The sequence below is a fragment of the Lagopus leucura genome, unplaced genomic scaffold, assembly GCF_019238085.1.
Source record: "Lagopus leucura isolate 7727_CA_CO unplaced genomic scaffold, USGS_WTPT01 Super-Scaffold_100045, whole genome shotgun sequence".
In the NCBI taxonomy this organism is placed as follows: Eukaryota; Metazoa; Chordata; class Aves; order Galliformes; family Phasianidae; genus Lagopus; species Lagopus leucura.
In genome coordinates, this window is record NW_024962292.1 from 3,224,007 (window position 1) to 3,245,131 (window position 21,125).

General features: G+C 39.2%; 1 protein-coding gene and 1 long non-coding RNA gene across 2 annotated transcripts; one reads left to right on the top strand and one right to left on the bottom strand.

Moving 5' to 3' along the window:
* LOC122187294 lies at positions 1–11,506 on the top strand. The gene is made up of 5 exons (XR_006181276.1): positions 1–2,054; positions 2,347–2,388; positions 6,765–6,939; positions 7,330–7,493; positions 11,109–11,506. It is a non-coding gene; the product is annotated as an uncharacterized LOC122187294 (long non-coding RNA).
* On the bottom strand, positions 2,111–13,689 carry LOC122187292 (protein-glutamine gamma-glutamyltransferase E-like). The gene is made up of 13 exons (XM_042884700.1): positions 13,580–13,689; positions 11,756–11,923; positions 11,229–11,471; positions 10,795–10,913; positions 10,177–10,305; positions 8,628–8,805; positions 8,337–8,472; positions 7,358–7,461; positions 6,648–6,893; positions 5,719–6,024; positions 4,806–4,963; positions 4,477–4,610; positions 2,111–2,439 (listed from the first exon to the last, which is right to left on the bottom strand). Exons 1-13 carry the CDS (start codon positions 13,587–13,589, stop codon positions 2,292–2,294), a joined length of 2,079 nt encoding a protein of 692 aa, XP_042740634.1. The 5' UTR covers positions 13,590–13,689; the 3' UTR covers positions 2,111–2,291.
* Between the last annotated feature and the right edge of the window lie 7,436 nt (positions 13,690–21,125).

A 21,125-nucleotide genomic window follows, 5' to 3' on the forward strand; every position in this document is an offset into this window, starting at 1 on the left:
CAGACGCTTCACACTGCTCCCTCTGGAGCATGACTAGTTCCTTTCTACTTCCTTACTACTCACATAGGCAATTAAAATTCACACCACTTTTTCTGTCTCGGCTGCATCCACCTCCTTTACCTCTTGTGACGTACCCACTGTGGTGTTCACCAAGCCATCCTAAACTTTCATAGTGTCCTACATCCTAAACCAGCACCTGACGGTCGACACCTTCACCACACCAAAGCATTAGCAGCCACTTTTGTAATCCCTTTGGAATGCAGCGGTCATGGTTCCTATGTGACTAATGACTTAATAGTGTCACAGGTGTTTTTCCTAGCTCAGTTCCACCCACCTATCATCCAAAATGGTCAAAATATTTTATTCCTTCTTTTCCATAGTTTCATGGCCTTGAAATTGCCCTTCAGTTTTCCAACTTTCCAGTGTAAACCTAAACTTACGTTTTTCTTGCCTCCTCAATAATTTGTTGTTTGTGTATTGTGCTATCATGACCTCAGATTAGCCTTATTGCACCTTATACTCATGTTGTTGCTAGTCTTTTCTAGAAAGTATAAGTTCCACAAAAACATTGCAGACTCCTATCTACGAGTCTGTATCCCAGTAGGCACACATTTAATTAGATGTGTTAACTTTATGCACATGTGAAGTGTTGCAAGGGAAGGGTGTTGCCTTTCTTTAATTCCCCTAGACGTTCACCAGATTCTGTCATTTCTGCTAGTGCAATTTGCTTGACTTCACCTGAATCTGGTTGTTTTCACTCATTTAAAAAGAAGTTGAAATTCTGAGTCAAAGTCTGTCCTTGAGCTTGAACTTCCATCATTTGGTCTATGTGATGATTTGGTCTTTGTTCCTGCAAGTTTTAAGGAACATCAGGAGAAAATCTGTGGGCTATTTGTACAACTTCCCTGTAACTATGTGGTTATGCAGCCAGTATAATGATGTACTAATGTCATATATCTGGCACTGGTAAGTTAGATGGCTGCTGGTGCCCTCCTCAAGTACTTTTGCAGGGTATAGGTACAAGGCAGGTTCTGCAGTCCAAAGTACAATAGAGCAGTAGTGTGACTTCTCATTCACTTCATCTACACAGTTCATTTTTCAGTCAGAGATTGACTTAGTGTTGCATAATTATCAGCCATAAAGTAAATCACTTAATGGGCTACACCTAGCTCACTTGTTCCAGGAATCTTGCTTTTAGCTTCTGCTTCCCCGCAAACTATTTAATCACCTGCCAGGTAGAGTTGCATTGAAAGAACATCTACTGTTACACATACTGTTTAGCAACAGGAATTCAAGATGTGGAATTCATAAGTTAAGTTAATTATGCAATTTTTAAAGGAAGGCTAAGGCACCTTTTATTAAGACGAGGCTTTTTGCTACCATTTTTGGCCCTCACAACAGTCAAACAAATTTGGATGCATTCTTTACTCGCACCAGTTTTTTCATGTCTGTGGTCTGCACCTATCTGCCATTAAAAGTTTAACTAAGGTATACTGAACTTGATCTCAACATTACTGGACTCCGTATTTAATATATTATTTGCTGATAGAGGTGGCTTCCTAACACACAAACTATAGTGATAAATTCTAGTTCTTCCAGAGTTAAAATACCCCTTGACCTAAGATTACCCTCCCTCTGATTCGCGAAGAGTATCAGTGAGTACAAAACAGCAGCATGCAAAAAGAACCTCGTGTACATTGAACTGGGCAATTATCCTAACATTTTTACCAAGTTGCTCCCATACTGGACATCATCCAAATTGCTTTTCCTGTGCCTCACTTGGCCACTGTGATTTGGCAGAAAAGAAAAATGTCATGATACTTACTCATTATTGCTAAAAAGACTGGCCAAAATTGTGTAAAGCATTCACTTAATCCTGGCTACTTTCTAGTATCATGATTGCAATGAAAGGAAACACCACTTTGCAATTGCACTGTATAAGGCTTTGAATGTGTAAAAATATGTTTATATTTGTGTAGAAACAGCCAGAGTCAGAAGTAATGATTTCCAAACAAAAGGAGACACAAGTCAAGCAAACAGTCTCTGAGTAAAAGGTAAGATATTCTGTTTAATTAACATGGATGTGCACAGTAGTAAGTGAACCATTCCACAGTTTATTAAAAATTACAATGTAAAATTTTAATGATATAAAGTTGATAAACCCGTATCACAGGAAGCAAGGACTTTGTTCTGTTACTTTTCTCCTAGTTTTCTTGTACATTTCTTACACCATTTTGTACAATGTCCCTGCATTTGGTAGGGACAAAGATCGTTTATTGTGTATCTTCCTGTTAGTCAATCACTTTTACAGTTTTAAAGGCCTTGATATCTGCAAATTTATCACAGGAGAAATTAACAAGCAGATGCTTGGAGCCCGTCTCAAAAGGGGTAAGTTTAAATTTTGTACTGGATATCTCTTTAGCTTTCAATGGTGGTACGCTAGAAATAGAAAACAAAAGAAAAAATATAAGCTGAAAATAGGCTTATGCATCACATGTGAGTTTACTCTTTAGCCATTTCCATCCTTATGTAAGAACTCCTATCAGCTCAGTCTAAGATGGTCATGAAAATAGTGTGCAACACTTAGCTATTTGACAGCACCATGCTGGACTGGGTGGCTTGACTCCCATTTTCAACAGTGGAGAGCCAGTCAATGGAATCAACTTCAGATTGAATATTAAGAATAATTTCTTCTTTCATGTTCCAGAACTGTGGCTCTGAGGGACATAGTCAGTGGCCATGGTGGGATGGGTTGAGGTTGAGATTGTTGATCTTGGAGGTCTTTTTCGACCTATTTCTATGGTATATATTTAAATACTCAAGACCATGCATTAAGGACTCAAAAAACATGCAGTAATCCAGATAAGCTTACTTGGGATCAGGGTGAAAACATACTCATCTCATATAAGAGAAAGCTTCATGCAGAACAGGAAGCATAAAATACATCATTGTGTTGAATGAGCTGGAACCACAAGGAGTATTGATGCAAACTCCTGAATTACAGTAGATTGTAGCAATGTGAGAAAAGTGTTTGCACACCAGGAAATTCTAAATCGACCTTAAAATGTTTTATACTAGTATATTTTATAATTCTAGAAAATCCATGTTTATGATTTTACCGAAGAGTCTTAACCTGTGATATTTTGTCTTGCCTGAGTATAAAGTTGTATACAATATGTAACACAAGGTTACTGAATTCCCTCAAGGGAATAGGGAATATATGAGATAGACATAATTGTTCAAGCAAGAGTGACCATCTTAAGTTGCTGTGAATGGTTTTTTGTTTTGTTTTGTTTTTGTCAGTGTGCATGTATGTGTTTATCACAGAATCATAAAGATTGGAAAAGACCTCTATCATGCAGTCCAGCCATCCACCTACCACCAATATTACCCACTAAAACACGTTCCTTAGGACCACATGTACATGTTTCTTTAACACCTCCAGGGATTACATGTTCACTTATGTTCACTTAATCAGCACATTTCCATATCACAGGTAGCTGGGATCTATAGTAAAAGGAACCCATTTTTTTTCCCAGTCTTCTCATTCCCTATCTCAACATCATCTAGAACCTTTCTGACTCAGTTTATTAATCTCCCAACATCATTATTTTGTGGAGTTCTAAAAGCAGAGCTTGAAAATCAATGTACTCATAGTTCCTGTTTTGGAAAATCTTTATTTATCATAATATTCACTATTTTCCCTATCCTCTTCCTGCCTGCCTTAAGTATTTAAGTTATGTTCAAGTTCCAGACCATAGTAAAGTAAATCCAGTCATCTAAGGTGTAGACTGCTGGTCCTGGCTTAGTTTGTTCTCTAATGTTCATCCTCTTTAGTCATGATTTATTGTGCCTGGAATAGCTACACATAGAGCATACTTTGGGCTGTTTTTTCAGAAGTGCCACTTTTTGAGATCACAGCCTGTCCCTAAACAATCTGTGTTCATTTGTGTTTACAAAGCTGGGACACTGGTGCATCTGCTTTTTACATTACACAGCTACCTGTCTAATGTAGATGCAAATTGTTTAGAAGGTTGACCACTCAGACTGGCACTCGTAGTCCATTTTGAAAACAAAACAAAAAATCCTGGTTAAAATACAGAATAGTTTGGGCATAGTGTGGACAGAAACACTCATATCCTATTGCTAATCCTACAGTCAGAACAAGAAGGTCCAACCCATCTGGTCTATAGCAGCATACACTGCTTCAATAACATTTATTGCATGGGCATACATAAAACTTTTGCTGGAACTGTCGTGGCCTGTTGGGTAGGGAAGAAAGTTCTATCAAATTGTAAAGTAATTATCTGCCCTCCCAAAGTATGGAGTCAAAGCTTACGTGAGATGGAAAGGCGATTTAAAGTTGTGTGCAAAAGGAAAATTCTGTCTCATTCTTGTGTTTGGTTCAAAGTCATCCATGGCTGTGTTCTGGATTAGTTATCTTTAGTAGCAGGAAGAGGCACTTTTTGTACTTACTCTATCATAAGGATTCCTCTCAGCAGGTCACTGCCTTCTACCTGCAGCACACAGTCCTTCACTTCGATATCAATAGGATTGGTAAATACCACTTCCACTTCCACTTCTTTATTCACTTTTGCCTCACCGAGTACCTGAGCAAAGAAAATACTTAAAAGGTCAGATTGTCAGCATTGTCAGTCATGTCAGAAGAGGGATTACTATGAGGAACTGTGATGAACCAAGTTAGAATATAAGCAGAACATCTCTTCCTGAGAAAGAAAGTGCCTAAAGGGCTCATTTTCCCCTTACTCTGCCACTGCATTTAGAGTAAAGGGAGAATAATTCACCTGTATATCAATGGCAGGGTTGTCCAGGGCAATGTGTCTTTGCACCAGTACTTGAATCCCACCTTCTACGTGACATACAGCTGTTACCTCAATTGCGTTATCTGTAGTTAACTGCTGTTGATATTCAGCATAAGATATCTTAATGGGAAAATGTTTCTCTGTGGAGGGAAAAAAAAATAAAAAAGGAACTAATAAGCACTTTTGTAAGGGAACAGACTTTCTACCCAGTATTAATCCAGGGATGGGCATGCTCACTCTTCTGGGCAGCAGTGCCAGGGCCTCACTGCCCTCTCAGTAAAGGATTTCCTCTTCACATCTGACATAAATCTCCCCTCTTTCAGTTTAAAGCCTTTACCCTGTGTCCTATCATTGTCTGTTCACGTAAAAAGTCAGTTTTCATCTTTTTTATATTCTTTATGTACTGAAGGGCCACAGGAAAGTCTCCCTACAGCCATCTCTTCTCCAAGCTGAACAAGCCCAACTCCCTCAGCCTGTCTTCACAGGAGAGGCGCTGCAGCCCTCTAAGCATCTTCATGGCCCTCCTCCAAACCCACTCCAACACCTCAACATCCCTCTTACCCTGGGGACCACAGGTCTGGATGCAGTACTGCACATAGGGGCTCATGAGGGCAGAGTAAATGGGGACAATTCCCTCCCTGCCCACTGCCACCCTCTGCTAATGCAGCCCAGGACGCTGTTGTCCTTCTGTGCTGCAAGCACAAATTGCTGGCTCACTTTGAGCTTTTTATCCATCAGGACCCCCATGCCCTTCTCTGCAGGGCTGTTCTCAAGGAGTTCTTCTCCCAGTTTGTAAATGTCTCTGATTGCCCCAACCTAAGTTGACCATCTTCTAACACCTGCTTATTGATAACTTTTAATAACAATTGTGTGATTATTTGATTTGAAAAATTACCTTCCTCAGGAGACAGAGAGACAGACAGGGAGTCCTTCCAGATCTCACGGACTGGTCTTCTTGTATACACAGTGCTCCAAGCAGTCATATTTACTTGAACAGATTTAACTTCAGATTGTAAATTTGCAAGAATCAGAATTAAATTGAGGTCTTTTCCGACTTCTAAAGGACCAGCCATCTTAAACTTTCCTGAGATATCAGGCTTTTGTTCAATTTCCTTTGGTGTTGGTGCTGTAGGATCAAACTTATCCTCAAGTCCCAGCTTCTTGCGGGCTTTTTTAAAAATATCTCTTTCTTTTTTAGAGCCTGTTAGAAACAGCAATGAAAATTACCCTCAACAGCTAACAGCTAGAGACTATTCAGCAAAACATAATTCTGTTCTTAGAGAGCAACTACCACACTTAATTTTCTGGCTTTGCCCTCAGCAATGTCGCTGTCCCTTTAGTAGCATCTTGTAAAACAAAATCTTAAGTCCAAAATTTTTCACCCTTTCCATTTCTGTGCTTTTTTATGGTTGTAAAATGTGTGATTTTGTTTGCTAATACAGAAAATGCTCCTTAAATAAGGGAAGGGCAATGGTATAATGTGGTCTGTTGACTCTGACAAACAGCCAAACACACACCCAACATCACATTCACTCCCCATACCTGCAGGATAGGTAGAAAATAGAAGAAAGGTGAGAACTATGGATCAAAGTTATTTGGACTTGTCTTATTTAGGTCCCACAAAGCAACTACGTATCAGAAAGTGGAGGGCATTATTTTTTACTCTTTACATTCTCTTTTCTTTTCTGCTAGAACTGAATAAATTTAGTATAAATTTTCCCCTTACCATATAGATGTCCAAAATTGCCAATCAAGAGGCTCCTATCATAAAGTTTATGTGACTTTTCTGGAATGAACCAAATATAGAACTATGAAGTTTTTTACCTTCTTCATATTTATAATCACTGGTGATATCTATACGATCATTTCTACCAACTGCCTTTGTGCTGATGAGTTGGCCGATTACTGTCGACTTGTTGAATAATAATGTTTTCTTTCTAGTTGCAGGATCATAATTCCAGTACATACAGTCTGCATTCACTTCTGCAAATACAAATGGACAGTCGTAGTCCAGATCTACGTTTCCTTCTTTGATGGCATTCCTTGAGGCAGGACCACACTGATAAATTCCTATGGCATCAAGAAAATAACCTTAGAACTAATCGATGGTTTTAAAGTAAGCAGATTACTGGGCAGATATTTATCAATGACTCTTGAATTACCAAGTGCTGGTGGCTCATTCTGGCCGTTTCATCCACACAGACCCTCATAGATCGTATTTACCCAATAATCAGTGTGTCTTGCATTTATTCTCAATGTGCATTTGATCTATTTTATAGCATTCATTAATCTTCAATAGCTCTAGGCACCTACATTGGAAATATAGAAAGAGCTGCAGAAGACTGGCCCTAGAAACCTAATTTGTTTCTTGGGATCCATAGAGGAACTGATGCTTTATTAATTAGGCAGAAACTGTCATTCTGCTTCTGAGCAGAAGACATTTCTTTCACAGCAGTTCTACAGTTCATTTTTCTCTCTGAAAATGACTGACTTTATGATTTTTCAGCATTACTCCTGGAATGAAATCTGTGTACCTCCACTTTCTTCTTGGGGAGTTGCATCCAGAATTTGCCATCCGCTGTATGAAGGGCCCAAGTCACTGCGGGAAAACCAGCTTTCATTCCAGACATGGAAATTCCTACATTCAAGAATAAATAAAGCAAGCCCATGGTACGTGTTTCTGCATTTCTATTCACGTTCATTAATTAGTATTCTTAGTTAGAAGTCTCAAATGCTTTACCTTCAGAAGGTTCTTATCTGTGACTGATGAATATCATTCTGATTCTGGCAATCTTACTTATGCAGGAGTTGAAAATTGCATTGTGGAACTATTTTCAAGATGTCTTGAGCCTCTTTTTCACCCCCCCAAAAAAAGTTCTGAGCCTGTGGACTTCCTTAGTTTTAGCTGTGCTTCTTATTGTACAAAACTATAGTATTTTTGTAAGCTTCTCTTTGATTTAGGACATGTACAGAACAAGCAGGGAAGCAAACAAGGTAAGCAGTGAGGAGCTGCACTCTTCTTTGCTGAATGAAAGCTTATTTCCATTGCATTTGTTACTTAGTATTGATAATTATTTTCACTGCAAATTATTTCACTGCAAGAAATATTTCTCCTTTCTCCTTTTTAGGAGAAGGAGAGGGGAGCTTGTTCTATTGAACTCTTACAGTTTAACGTGGTTTTGGTTTTGAAGAATAACTTCAAACAAAGTTAGGTTCCAATATTTGATATTTCCAGTATAACATCCCATTTTTTCAGTAATGTGTGGCAGCTATAACTTTGTCTATCTTGGCTTCAGTTTGCTGCAGTAACTGATGTTAATTCTCTGCTTTATTAAGAAAAAGTGAAAATACCAAATTTTGTGGCAGCATAATATTTGTTGATCCTGTGCATGTAGTTGTTTTAAAGACAATTTTTTTTAGTAGTTAATAGAGTATTTGTCATCAGAATCTATACTCTGCACCTGAAGACTATAATACTGACAGGTCCTATTACTAAATACTGCAGAACCTTACCAGACACTGTCAGCTCCCTCGTTCAAATGATTTCCAGAAGCATCATAAAACTCATCCACACGCAGATTTCCATCTGCATCGTGGGCAGAGCTGAAGTTTGTAATTGGACGAGTGGGAATCCCCAGACATCTAAGCACTAAAGGGAGAATGGAAAACCATAGTCAGAAAGCACTATTTCCACAATACGATGTTTGATATAATAGATGAATATTCTGAAATATTTTCATGTAGAAAGTGTTATTAGTGCACAGACACTGTGCAGTATCATTGTATGCATTACATAAATCATACCTGTAGTTAATACTGCTGCAAAAACCCAACACTGTCCATATCTAACAGGCCTGAATCCTGATTTCTTCCAGTTTTGCAGGATTTCACCACTTCCAGTCCAGCTGCTTGGACTTTTCCCACCATCATAATTTCCACTCCAGTTTCCTTGTACCACCCCTTGGTCATCATTGGCATTGACCTGTAAAAATATTCACAAAATTTATGATAACTTAAATCAAGAGCTTACAATAGATGAAGTAGTGGTGGAGGAGGGGACAGGAGAAAAGCTTTGAATGGCACTTTAATGGACAAAAGTCATTGCTTCTTACAGTTGGCCTTCAGGAGGAAATCTCATTGTTTCAGAGAAATTATTATGTATTCATAAGTAATGAAAAGAAATTAACCACTGTTTCTCCCACCCAAGTGCAGTAGTACCCAGCAAGATGACACACACAAGTTTATGGTGAACCCTTCTGTTGTGAGGTGGCAACTTTACCACTGTGTGATAGAATGACATAAATGCATATAATGCAGTGAATCTGTCAAAATGTGCCTGCTTGATAACAGGATGAACTCTTAGCAAATGTATAGACAATGTTAAATTAGGGGAAGGGGCAGATATAAGAACTGCAGAGTCACTTTAAGCATCTTGAATACTGGGTCAACAGAAATCTCATGAAATCCAGTATGAAAATATGCAGAATTCAGGATTCAGGGCAAGAAAACCCCATGCATTAGTACAGGCTGGGAAGTAGCTTGCTGAGTGGCAACTCAGCTGAAATGACCCTGGGAGTTACAGTAAGTGCCAGAAATTATCAGAATACTGAAGGAAGCTGTTACAGCTCTTTAATTATCACTGTGCCAGGATTACTGTCCAGCTCCTCTTTCAGACTTCTCAGTTCAGGGGAATGTTGTGGCACTGAGCAGGGTCCAGGAGACGGGCCTACCAAGATGGTCATGGGCCCTAGAGCACAGCACTTACAAGAAGCTGGGAGTGCCAGGCTAGTTCAGCCTAGCAAAGATGAAGATAAAGGAGTCTATAGTAAGAGCTTACAACTATTCGTATGAGGCATACAAAGTCAGGAGTCCAACTTTTCTCTGCACTGGTATATTACATGCCAAGAGGCAACGACAGAAAGTTGTAGCTTGGGAAAATGATATTGGACATAAGAGAAAAATTAGTCAGTAAGAAGACAGTGCAGCTCTGGATTGGTCACCCAGAGGGGCAGTGAAACTTCCATCCTTGGAGATTTTCAAAACAACTTGACAAATCCATGGATGACCTGATCTTGTGCCCCAGTAGACCCCCTTCAAATGGGAAGTTGGATTAAAGACCTCCAAAGTGGTCAGCATAACAACCCACAACATAGCTTTGAGTTTGCATACTGGATATCAAAGTGTTAAGTGTGAGACATACATAAATGAGACAAGTCTGGAAGGCTGAGACCAGACAACAACTTAGGGATTTCCCTGGCCCGCATTTCTGCTTTGTGGTGCATACAAACACTGGCCTAAAATTTTCTGAAAAGTGAACAGTCAGTAGTTTGGACTTTCTGAACATGTTGTTTACCATTGCACTAAGAACACGGCCCAGATATTTGGGATCATATCGGCGAGATACATCTGTGGCAGGATCCTTACGGTAGTTCAAGCTTCGATCCAGCATGGAAAGGCAAATACTGAGGATATCTGCTTGAAACTATGTTATAGAAATATGTTAGTGTATTAGAAACACAGATCATTCTACTGTGCTAAGATATACAGATAAGTAGAATTACGTGAGCATTTAATATTTCTTTAACCATAAGATGAAACTTTGCAGCTCAGCCAAGAATTCCACATAAAAATGAGCCATCAACAAACCGTGGAGATTAAAACTCTTAAGAGGTTTTCAAAACTCAGAATGTGTGGACTGGCAGCCAGGCCTGTGCCATTCTGTGATGCTCCACTTTACTTCGCAGCAGACTCTTAGGACTCTGTATCCTAGCTCATATCACCAAGTAGTCAACTGCAAATTTTCTCATCAATCAATATAATAGAAGTTGATGTGAGTTCTAACTGCATTACCAGACTCCTGATCTTCTGAGGTGTGTGGCTTTGATAAACATTAAAAAATAAACATGCTGATCATCCAGCTTATGTGAAAAAGAGCACAAAGCACTGGCTGCTGGTTCAGTGCTGTGTTTACCTGGCCAAAGTTCCATCCAAAGCTGTTGATATGATTATTGTTGCCTGCAAAAATGATACCAAACTCTTCTAGCACATATTCCTCACACTCTGCCTTGTTAGGCATGAACACATCATCACCTGAAAAGCCAAAGGAGAGGTATATACAGTCACAGCGGGCAAAATAAATAAAAAACCTGCGGGGTTTTGGCAGAACTTAATCTGCATTTTGGGGGGGGAGCCAGGGGATCTCCATTCAGTACGTGATACAGAGTTGGTTTTATGTAGCAGAAGGTCCTCAGAAACCATTGTATGCTTTTCTTTTCTCACTGCTAGGTTATGTGGTGAATGTTCTATATCCATACTGCAGAAGTGTAGGTCAAGTGGAGAAACTGGAAATACTAATCAAACTACAAGAAAATCAGTTCTTTCAGGGGAATGCTGATATATTCCTACCTGAAGACCAAGGGTTGAAGAGCAAAACAAAAGTGCCAAGGACTACTGGAGACGATCTGCCAGCTGAAGTACTTTGAACACTCAGCTTGTAACGTCCAATGACAGCATTAGCTGGGCTGGAAATGGAGATGCTCACGGAGTGGGAACTGGTGGACTGAAGAACTGCGCTCCAGCCCTCCTTGCTTGCTGTGCTGGAGATACCAAATGTGGCTTGGGTCTTGGCCTGCTTGGAGGGTTTTGGACCTTTTAAGGAAAATAAACAACTTTTTTTCTTTCCAGCTTGCTGTAACTTGTCAAAAAACCCGTCTGATTTTTAACCCTTCTATTAGATTAATATGGCATATGTTTCAAAATGAAAGAAACTACCTCTGCTAGCTGAGGTGGAAGTAGTACAGCAAACACTTCAGATACTATTTAAAGCAGCATGTTGATTCTGAGGTATTAACTGCCTACCATATAGCACATACCAGGCCAAAAGAATGTGGCTTAGGCATTGCAATTTCTGGGAACAGCACTGGGAGCCATACCTGTTTCTGCGATGAATGTAAAGGTTTGCTCCGGGTGTTCCGTTCCATTGAAGGTGATTACAAAGGCCTGACCTCTCCTCACAACCAACTCTTTGCTAGAGAATTTACTTGTGTGGTGATCTCTCCCATTTTCTTTCACATGCCAGTCGGTACTTGGCTGCGTCAGAGCTAAGAAAAAGTGAGAAGTACATTAGAAGGAGGAAGAAGCGCGTAAACAATTGCAAGAATTTCATGTTACTTTCTGTAAGTAGCTAATAAAAATGTGAAGTTTCCACCACAAATGGAAATAAGTTATTTCTGAGCATTTTATTCTGTTTTGAGAGAGAGAGAGAGAGAGAGAGAGAGAGAGCTTACACCTTTACAAGATTATTAACAACTATCTGCGTAATTATTAAAAAAGTAGTATATCCAGTACTAAAGGAAAATCAGAAAAGAATCTAAGAGGAAAGAACTATGAGAGAATGGAACACCTGTGAGTTGCTGAATACAGAATCCAGCTGAACTCAGCTAATTCTGTCATGGTTTCATTCAGTCTATGACATGATGGCTTAATAAGAAACGAAGAAACCAGAATGACCAGAAGGATGTTTCTGCATTTTAAATCATGATGAGTTCCCTAGCCACATTGATGTTACATGTATCTCTGATATAAATACCAGTTCTTATCTGTTGAAAGCACCTAATAAGAACATAAAATCAGAATTATTTGAGTTGGAAGAGATTATTAAAGAATCAAACCAACCCCCCTGCAATGAGCAGGGACATCTTCAGCTCAATGGGTCATTTGACAGTGGGAGAGATGACAGAATTGGAGAGAAAACACTATTAAAATCATGTGTGTGAAATAATATGGTGTGGAATGCTCTTGTGTGCAAGCTGTAGCTTTATCAGAGGCCAAAGAACAAGCATCTGAGGTTGGTTTGTCTCTGACATGGACAGAGCCTATGGAGGGTTCATTAGCAGAAGATTAACTTGATGATTGAAATGAAGTGCAGAAGTACAGAAGGAAAAGATATCAGTGTGTGTGTTCTTTAAAAATTATTTTTTAAATAAGTTAAAAATAATATTTTATTTTTAAAATAGTTTTTACTCTCTTTCTCCCTCCTCCCCTTCCACTTCATAGAGAGGAAGAATAGGAAAGTCCTTAGTAGTGGGACTGGGTTGTTACTGAGTAAAAAATCAGCATCCTGTGTTCACCTTGATTCATCCATGGGGAGGTGTTCTTTGCAGCATAATCTTCAGCTTATCAAGTCAGGCAAGCCTTGAAATAACTACATTTGTAGCCTTAGAAATACAGTCACATTTCAAATGGGGGGAATGCGTTTTGCTTTTTTTTTTTCGTCTAGACAAGCAGCATGTACTTTGATTTTTTAGGAATGTACCTATTTAAAAAATAATAATTTTTAGAAACTCAGAAATAAAGCACATCTGTTATAGAACAGGCTCAGGCGTGAGGAAAACTTGTCTTCAGAAAGACAGAGATCAGCTGCCAAGGGAAATGCAGCAAAGTAGGCAATTTGCATAAACATAAATTTTAGCAGCAAATCAGAAACAGACAAACAAAATCCTTACATTTTTATATGCTCTCAATTTTAACTTCAGGTTTCAACCTTTTCTGTGCACTCTAACCTCCCTCTGCCTTTTCAATGATACCTTCTCCAAATTGTGCTTCTCCTGTTGTGTCAGATTTGTCGGTCTCCCATTTACACTGGGCTGACAACTTAAAATACCTGCAAACTTTCCTGTCGCATTCAGAGCTGAATACACATCTTACTGATGTAAGAGAATAACAGAGAACCACAGAAGGGTTTGCCCCTTGCTCACCTTGGCCCATATCTGATCGATATGTCCTGTAAGAGCAGCTCTGGAGTTTTCCTCTCAATGGCCTCCTCTACTTCTGTTGGCTCAAGGAGTGATTGGTGCCTTTCACTAAAGTCTACTTGTAAAGCTTTTCCTGTGGGAGGGTGGAGCTTCAATTGCTCTCTTTGCTTTCCAGCCTTTAATATGAACAAAGGGGTTGAAGATTCTTTTTTTTTTTCTTCTTTTTTTCCTTCTTAGGCTCAACATTCTGATCGTACTTCCCTGCAACCTAACTTAGGAAGCTTGGACAGTATCATAGAATGGCTTAGGGTGGAGGGGACATTATAGATCATCTGGTTGCAAGCCTCTGCCATAGGCTGGTTGCCACCTACCAGATCAGGCTGCCCAGGGCCCATCCAACCTGGCTGTATTTATGCTTAGAAATCTAGATAGCCATTAAAAGTTTCTTATTGTGTTTGAATTTATAAGTATTTCAGTGTTCAGTTGTTTTTCTTTCTGTTATAATAACAACATTCTAGTAAAAGCATACTGCTTCTTGCACCACATTGTTTTTAATTTGGAATTCCTCGTCAGCAATATTTACAGTGACATTCTTCTAAAATTAATTCAGTGAATCCATTTTTTTCCTCGAGCTACTTCCATGAATGCTTCTCAACACTCAGGATCAGCAGAATTTTTGGGAAAGATGGGACAGTGGTTTTATCACATGAAAAGTCCAACTGTAATTTTAAAAATAAACAACCTTAATTCACATATAATTGATTGTGCATTTGTTTCAGGGTGGGAAAGCAGTCCTTATCTTCATCTTTATTCTTCTATATTCTTCCATACATATCCCTGAAGCACCATGTTACAAACATCTGGACATGACTTACTGGGGACTGCCTCATTCCCTTGGGAAATTGGACTGTCCTGTCTCTCCTCTCATTCCTTTGTTGGATAATTAAGCAAGGAATTTCATCACCAAAATCACTCCTGCAACCCTAGGTGCAGGAAGTCAAGTATTTTTCTACAGTTATACTATATTTGTAAACCTCTAGGGAGGGCCCTGGGGCCCTGGAATAGCAATGTGGACTGACCTGTGTCAAAACTCTCCAGGATCAGAACCTGCTGATGTAGATTGGTCAAGTCTATAAGGAAAAGCACTTGGCTGAGATCTCTTCTAGGTCCTATATATTGCCCAAGAAACATTTCCTTTTTTTTTCACTCTTCATCCTCCATTCCAAAGGAGGTGCTCCTGAAATGTGGAGTCCTCAGTACAGGAGAGAAGTGGACCTGTTGGAGTGCATGCAGAGGAGGGCCACAAAAATGCTCTGAGTGATGGAACACCTCCCTATGAGCACAGCTGAGAGAGCTGAGGCTGTGCAGCCTGGAGGAGAGAAGGCTGCAGGGAGACCTGAGAGTGGCCTGTCAGTATCTAAAGGGGCTGTGAGAAAAAGGACAGACTCTTTAGCAGGATCTGTGTGACAGGACAAAGGCAGATGGTCTGAAATGGAAAGAGATTTAGATTCAATATAAAAAGGAAGGTTTTAACAATAAGGGCAGTGAGGCACTGACACAGAGCACCCAGAGATAAGGTGGTGGCCCCGTCCCTGCAGACAGTCAGGGTCAGGCTGGAGGAGCTCTGAACGCTGATGGAGCTGTGGGTGTCCCTGCTCACTGCAGGGGAATTGGGTCAGATGGCTTTTAAAGATCCCTTATAACACAAACGATTCTATGAGAATACCTCATTTAGCAGGGCACATGTTACAGCGTGCCAGGAAATTCCTGGAAACTCAGATTTTCCCTTAGGATCTTGGCAGGAATGCTATGGATTTTTTCAGATGGGAAGTTGATAGTGACATATACTAGCACAGCAACTTCAGAAACTACCAAGGGACCAGCACCTAGGAATGAATCAGACTTCCCAGACAGCTCCCACGTAGCCAGACATGACCTGGTGCTTACAGCCTATTACATTTAAAGGTAATCCCCTACCTCTCCCACTTATACACACATCCCTTCCACTGAACTGGAGTAAAGATGTTATTTGGATGTTGTAACTTACAGTTAGAGTTGCACACTCATCAGAACTACCTCTTTGCAAGCTCCGTTCACTGTTAGACTCTGCTTATTTCTTCTAAGAACTTCAATCCAGCATGACCCATCCTATGGCCAAGCACTCCTAATTCTGGTACATAAACAAGATGCTTGCAGGTGTGACTCACACCTTAGTGGTAATGACACAAAACTGAAGACACAAGCAGAGATAATTGAATGTGAGGCTGTGAAACAAATTACTGAGTGCTTAGTAGCAGTAATGTGCTGCAGACTGTCAAAACTCTTAGGGAAAAAAAGTATTATCAAATGTACAGGACCATTTACAATGCTTTTCCCATTCTTTAGGCATCACCTTCCTTTCTCTTTCTGGATTCTGTTAAACCAAGTTCAGTACAGGCTGGCCCACAGATGCACTGAAACTTTCTGGAAGAGTGTTTGTATTTGCAGGATGTGTGATTTTGGAACATGTTTGTGTGCATATGTGAAAGCAGTCATGGGCACACACACCTGTGCACACATACCTGTGCACACACACACACAGCTTTTTACATTAAAATTGTGCTTGGCACTTTGAGGAGAAACCCTGGGTACTTTTGACTTCTCTAACTGAACTTGGGCTTGCAATATGACCTGGGTATTTCACAAGCAAGAGCTGGCTGTGATCAGCAAATAACAGTTTGTTCGTTAAATGCTGCTATTGCTTCTTGCATTTACTGTAATGAGAAAATTGTGGTTAAGAAGGACACACTGATGTATCACGCATAAAAAGGAAGTTTTTAGGGACTGCCTTGCCAAAATGGCAAAGTTAATGTCTAAGCCATTGGCATATCATTGCTTAAAAGGAAGTGTTACAATGCAGAAACAATTACTTTGTGGTTGTTTCCCCATTGCTACAGAGGAAAGTTTTTACTGTCTATTTTACTGTCCATACAGTTCTTCTCTTAAAGGGAAAGATTTTCCTAATCACTCCAGTCTTTCAGATTGCCTATCAAATTGTGTTTGGCCATTTATTTGGTCTGCTGAGAGGAGGAGATGGATGAGGGAATCAACAGCCTTATGCCCACTGTGTCCACCCGATTCCCTCCCAGCCCCTGAACAAGTGGACATCTAGATGATCTCACACTTAGCAGATGCAGTCATTAAGTAAGCACTGTCAGGCTGGGCAAACAACAGATGCTGCTGATGAACACCAGCACAAGTAGATCAGTCAATAACGTGAATTATTTCAGTGATTGTAATGGATGAATATTTGTATCCTAAGAGTTTCTGCAATTGAGTCTCATCAAGCTTTTTGACCATGGTGTAACTCTGCCTGTTTTAATCTCCACGAGGGGAAAAAACACCTCTCATTTCTGTACTTCATCCTCTGCTCTATGGATGGTTGCTTTTTGATTAATTTCCTAAACTTTTCTAGTTAATATCACATAAATCCAGCAGAGCGTGAACTACATGCTTGGAAGTAACTCCATTTTTACTGAGTTCTCAACAAGTTGGATCTAAGCAAGAACAAAGCCAATCTTGCTACAGTGTCTTGATTTAATATCTTTCTTGCTATGACCTTACTCCTGGACACCTATACTGATTTGTCTGTGTTATAAAGTCCCTTTCACAGTAATTTCAACATATAGTTAAAATGATATTGCATTTTGCTGACTCTGAATCTCCAGGAAGGAATGTAGTCCGTATTTGTGCTCATGGCACAAATATTCCCATTAACACAAGATTAATTCATACTTGAACAAGCCCTCGATTCCTTAAGTTTCACACTACAAGATAGTTTGCAGTTTGCCATAATTTCTCCTGCTCTATTTGCGGTTTTATAATACCTGGTTCTAGCACAGTAATGGACAGATGATCTTTTTTCCTTGTTGGTGTCTTTTGAAAAATTCAGGAAAGAAAATGCTGAAATAACCTACTCAAAATCTCAGTATGTAGAACACTTCAACAGTTCAGAGCCTTTTACAGATAATAACCCTACAGAATAAAAAACATACGGTAAATTATTCACTTACCCATCCCCTATTCAGGAAGAGATTTATTTATTTGTTTATTTATTTATTTACTTATTTATTTGCACTTACCAGCCATGCTTCCTTGCTCCTCTGTGTCTTGGGCTTTGTATTTCTGTGAGCAACTGTAGAGGTTTATGATAAGACTTCAAGCTTTGGCTGTGTGGCAGCATTTATAGAGAAAACTTTAGGCCTCTCCTTCAGCTCAAACCAATTGTAATTCACATTAGGTGGGTGAGGCAGGTAAGTCATTCCAGTGGGCATGTAAACTTCCTAGTGACCATATATTAGCTCATGGGTTTTAACACACCACACTTATGCAATTCAGGCTATTTATCCTGAGGGTTGACTGAGATGCTCAGAAAAGTAGAACATTTAATTGCATACCTGGAATCCAGATTTTCACATCCAATGATGCGTCACTTGGGAAGAGGAGAGAAGATTTTTTGAGTCAGAATGAGTGAATATCTTTTCCTAGCATGATCCACAGATGAGTGTTCACGAAATAAAAGTACATATTCCTAATAAAATTAATATAGTTCCCTATGCATTTGCTCATAAGTCTTGCAGTGAAACAACAGAACTTTTCACTCACCTCAGAAGTCCTTGTTTTGGGATCACTGAGTCTTTTTGGGCTCAGTGATGCTTTTATGTCAGTCTCCCCTTAGAGTCTCTGTGAACAAATAGCAACAGCATTAATGGTGTACATGTCAAGTAAGCTGCTATTAAACTGATGAACCACTGAATGGTGAATAGCTCTGAGGACTGGATCTCAAGCAGTAATTCTCCCTGCACAAAGGGAAACTTCATCCTCATAAAATTAAAGAAAACACTCATTTTGTAGCAGGTACAAATTAAGACTGTAATTTGTGCTTCTGTGGTGATTACTCAGCTAGTTTCTGACTATAAAGGCACAACATTAAAAGCTAAAATACTTTGATCTGCCTGTACAAGGAGGGTGTTTATAGATACAAAGAAAATGAATTCATTGGCATGACTTCATGATATTTCTCTTTTTTTTCCAGCTAATTTTTCTTTTTTTGTTTGTTTTTTTTTTTTTTCTTTTTCTTTTTTTCTTTTTTTTTTGTTGTATTAGTCTTCTGGCTATTTGACTGTGGATCTTTCTATCTTTTTATATGGGAACTTCCATTTTTTATGCTTACTCCAACTTGATTAAGGTATTTTGTCTCATTTTGCTATTGCTTAATCTCACTTATCTACAATGAGGAGCAGAGCCTGAAGCAATCTCAGGAATGTTAGTACTCACCTTGAAGAACTTGAAGAGTGAAATTTTCATAAGATGAGGAATGGGAAAGCGTAATACCTGTGCATAATACAATGGGGTAAGAGCCATGGGAAGGAGCCTAGAAATTGCAGTTTACATCAACTAATTTAGTCATAGAATCATAGAATGGCTACGTTGGACCTTAGAGATTATCTGGTTCCAAACCCCTTTGCCATTGACAGTTCCTGGAGAATAATGGAATAGAGAAACTTGTTAGCTTCACCAACATGATTAAAATCTACCATGGACTTTTTAAGAAGTCAGCCAAGCCCACCCATTTTTTTTTCCTCTTTCATATAAACTTTAATTTGTAGCAACATCCTACATGGTATTTTCATAACCATATGAAGACATTATTTACACAAAATTTCTGTGAGCTAATGGCATAATTTGCAGGAATAAAGCAAATGGCATGTTGTCCCAATATTTCACTGTCCAACTGGAAGGGTGTAGCAACAGCAGAGCCAAGAAAAGCTGTCTTGGAGCTTTCATGTTTGCTAAATATGCCCTGTCTGTTGTTATTAGGACTTCAGATGAAATATTGTGTCCAACCCTGAGCACAGAGTTGAATCAGTCTAAAACAGAGGCAGCTATGGAGATGTGATGACAACTTTTCAAACGTGAGGTGGTTACAAAAAGAGGAGCCTAAAAATCTTTAGTCTGTCATAGAAATGCTAAGGTTAAGTATAAGTTAAAGTGTTGGCAGTGAGGATAAGTACTGAACTAGACCCTCTATGGAGGTTGTAAAAGCATATGTAATTGTTTTTCACTGGAGGTTAAGAATGGACTGAATGAACATTGGGTGAGGGTAATATAGACGTGCAGTCAACCTTACCCCAGGGGACTTATTTTGATGTCAGATCTGTCACAGTGACATTTTCCCCCTGTTGTGTATTCTTGGTACTTGAAGCTGAGCTGTGTCACATAGGGAGAGCCTTAGCATAGGTGTCTTACATATCACATCTTAACTGCTCATTCCAAGGAAGGAACTGAATGTTTTGAACAGAAACAGAGGAACGTAAGCACAGTATTTACCAGTATAGAATTGGAGGTTCTTGTTTCTGCCAATACAAATGAGTTCCCAAGGCTGGCTGGGAAGCCCCATGGCACTTTGCTGCTCTCCTTGTGAAGGGGAAATCTACCCCACTTTCAGTCCCTTCAGAACTTGCTCCCTGAAAGAAGGAATTTATATGACCCTAAAATAATCATGTTATCCTCTTGTGCAGAGAAAAGCTGCCTCCTTTATAGAATCCATTAAAGTTCACTGGCTTTCTGTCCCTTAGAGCAATGAATTTCACATGCTAATTATGAGTTGTGTAAATAATTCTCCAAACATTTCCTTTCGCATTTAAGATCCACGAGTTCTTAACACTGTCAGTGTTGAAAGGTGCCCACGGCTTTCCTTCACTTATTGCTCAGAGTTTTGCATTCCTGTCATTTTTTATCACCCCAATTATGGAATTTCAGATTTTTCAGGCTCTTGTCATGCTGATATCTTAGTTTGAATATGCCATGTATTTCTGGGACTCATTTAATTTCTTATGCATACTTTCTGATATGAAGAACACACTACCAGTAAGCATTGTGACAATGACTATTAGTTATTTCCTGATCTATTTTTTATTGATCCTTTTTTTTTTTTTTTTTTTTTTTTTTTTGTAGTTTTGATTGGTTGGTTGGTTGGTTTGTATGTTTTATGCAATGCTCAGCTCAGCCCACAAGACTGCATTTTTGAATCCTGTACAAAGAAATATGATGTATGGGGATATAAAATGACAAGATCCTGGACAAGTTGTTGAGATGTGTAGATGGATAAAAAGGTGCATATTAGAAATCTTTAAAGGGTTTCTAATTCAATCTGGTGGCTGTAATCCATAATAAGAAATGTAAAGATTGGAGTGAGTTAAATTCATTTGCAAGGAGCTTGTAATTGTTCAGGAGCTGATAATTGTAATAAAAACTCCATAATAGATGGGAAGACAAGTGAAATCAGTTGTTCAAGAGAGAATACTGCTTTCTGGAGGTAACAGATCAGCCTGTATTTGCATCTTAGAGTCACATAATTCTCTTTGCAGATTTAAAGAATTGTTAAACCATTGAAGATGGTGCATCATATGACCAATACCTACTGGTTTTCTTTCTCTTTCTGGAAAAGTAAAATGAAACATCTTTAGTTGAACAACAAAGTAAATGCCTTCTATGTTAAGATAACTGC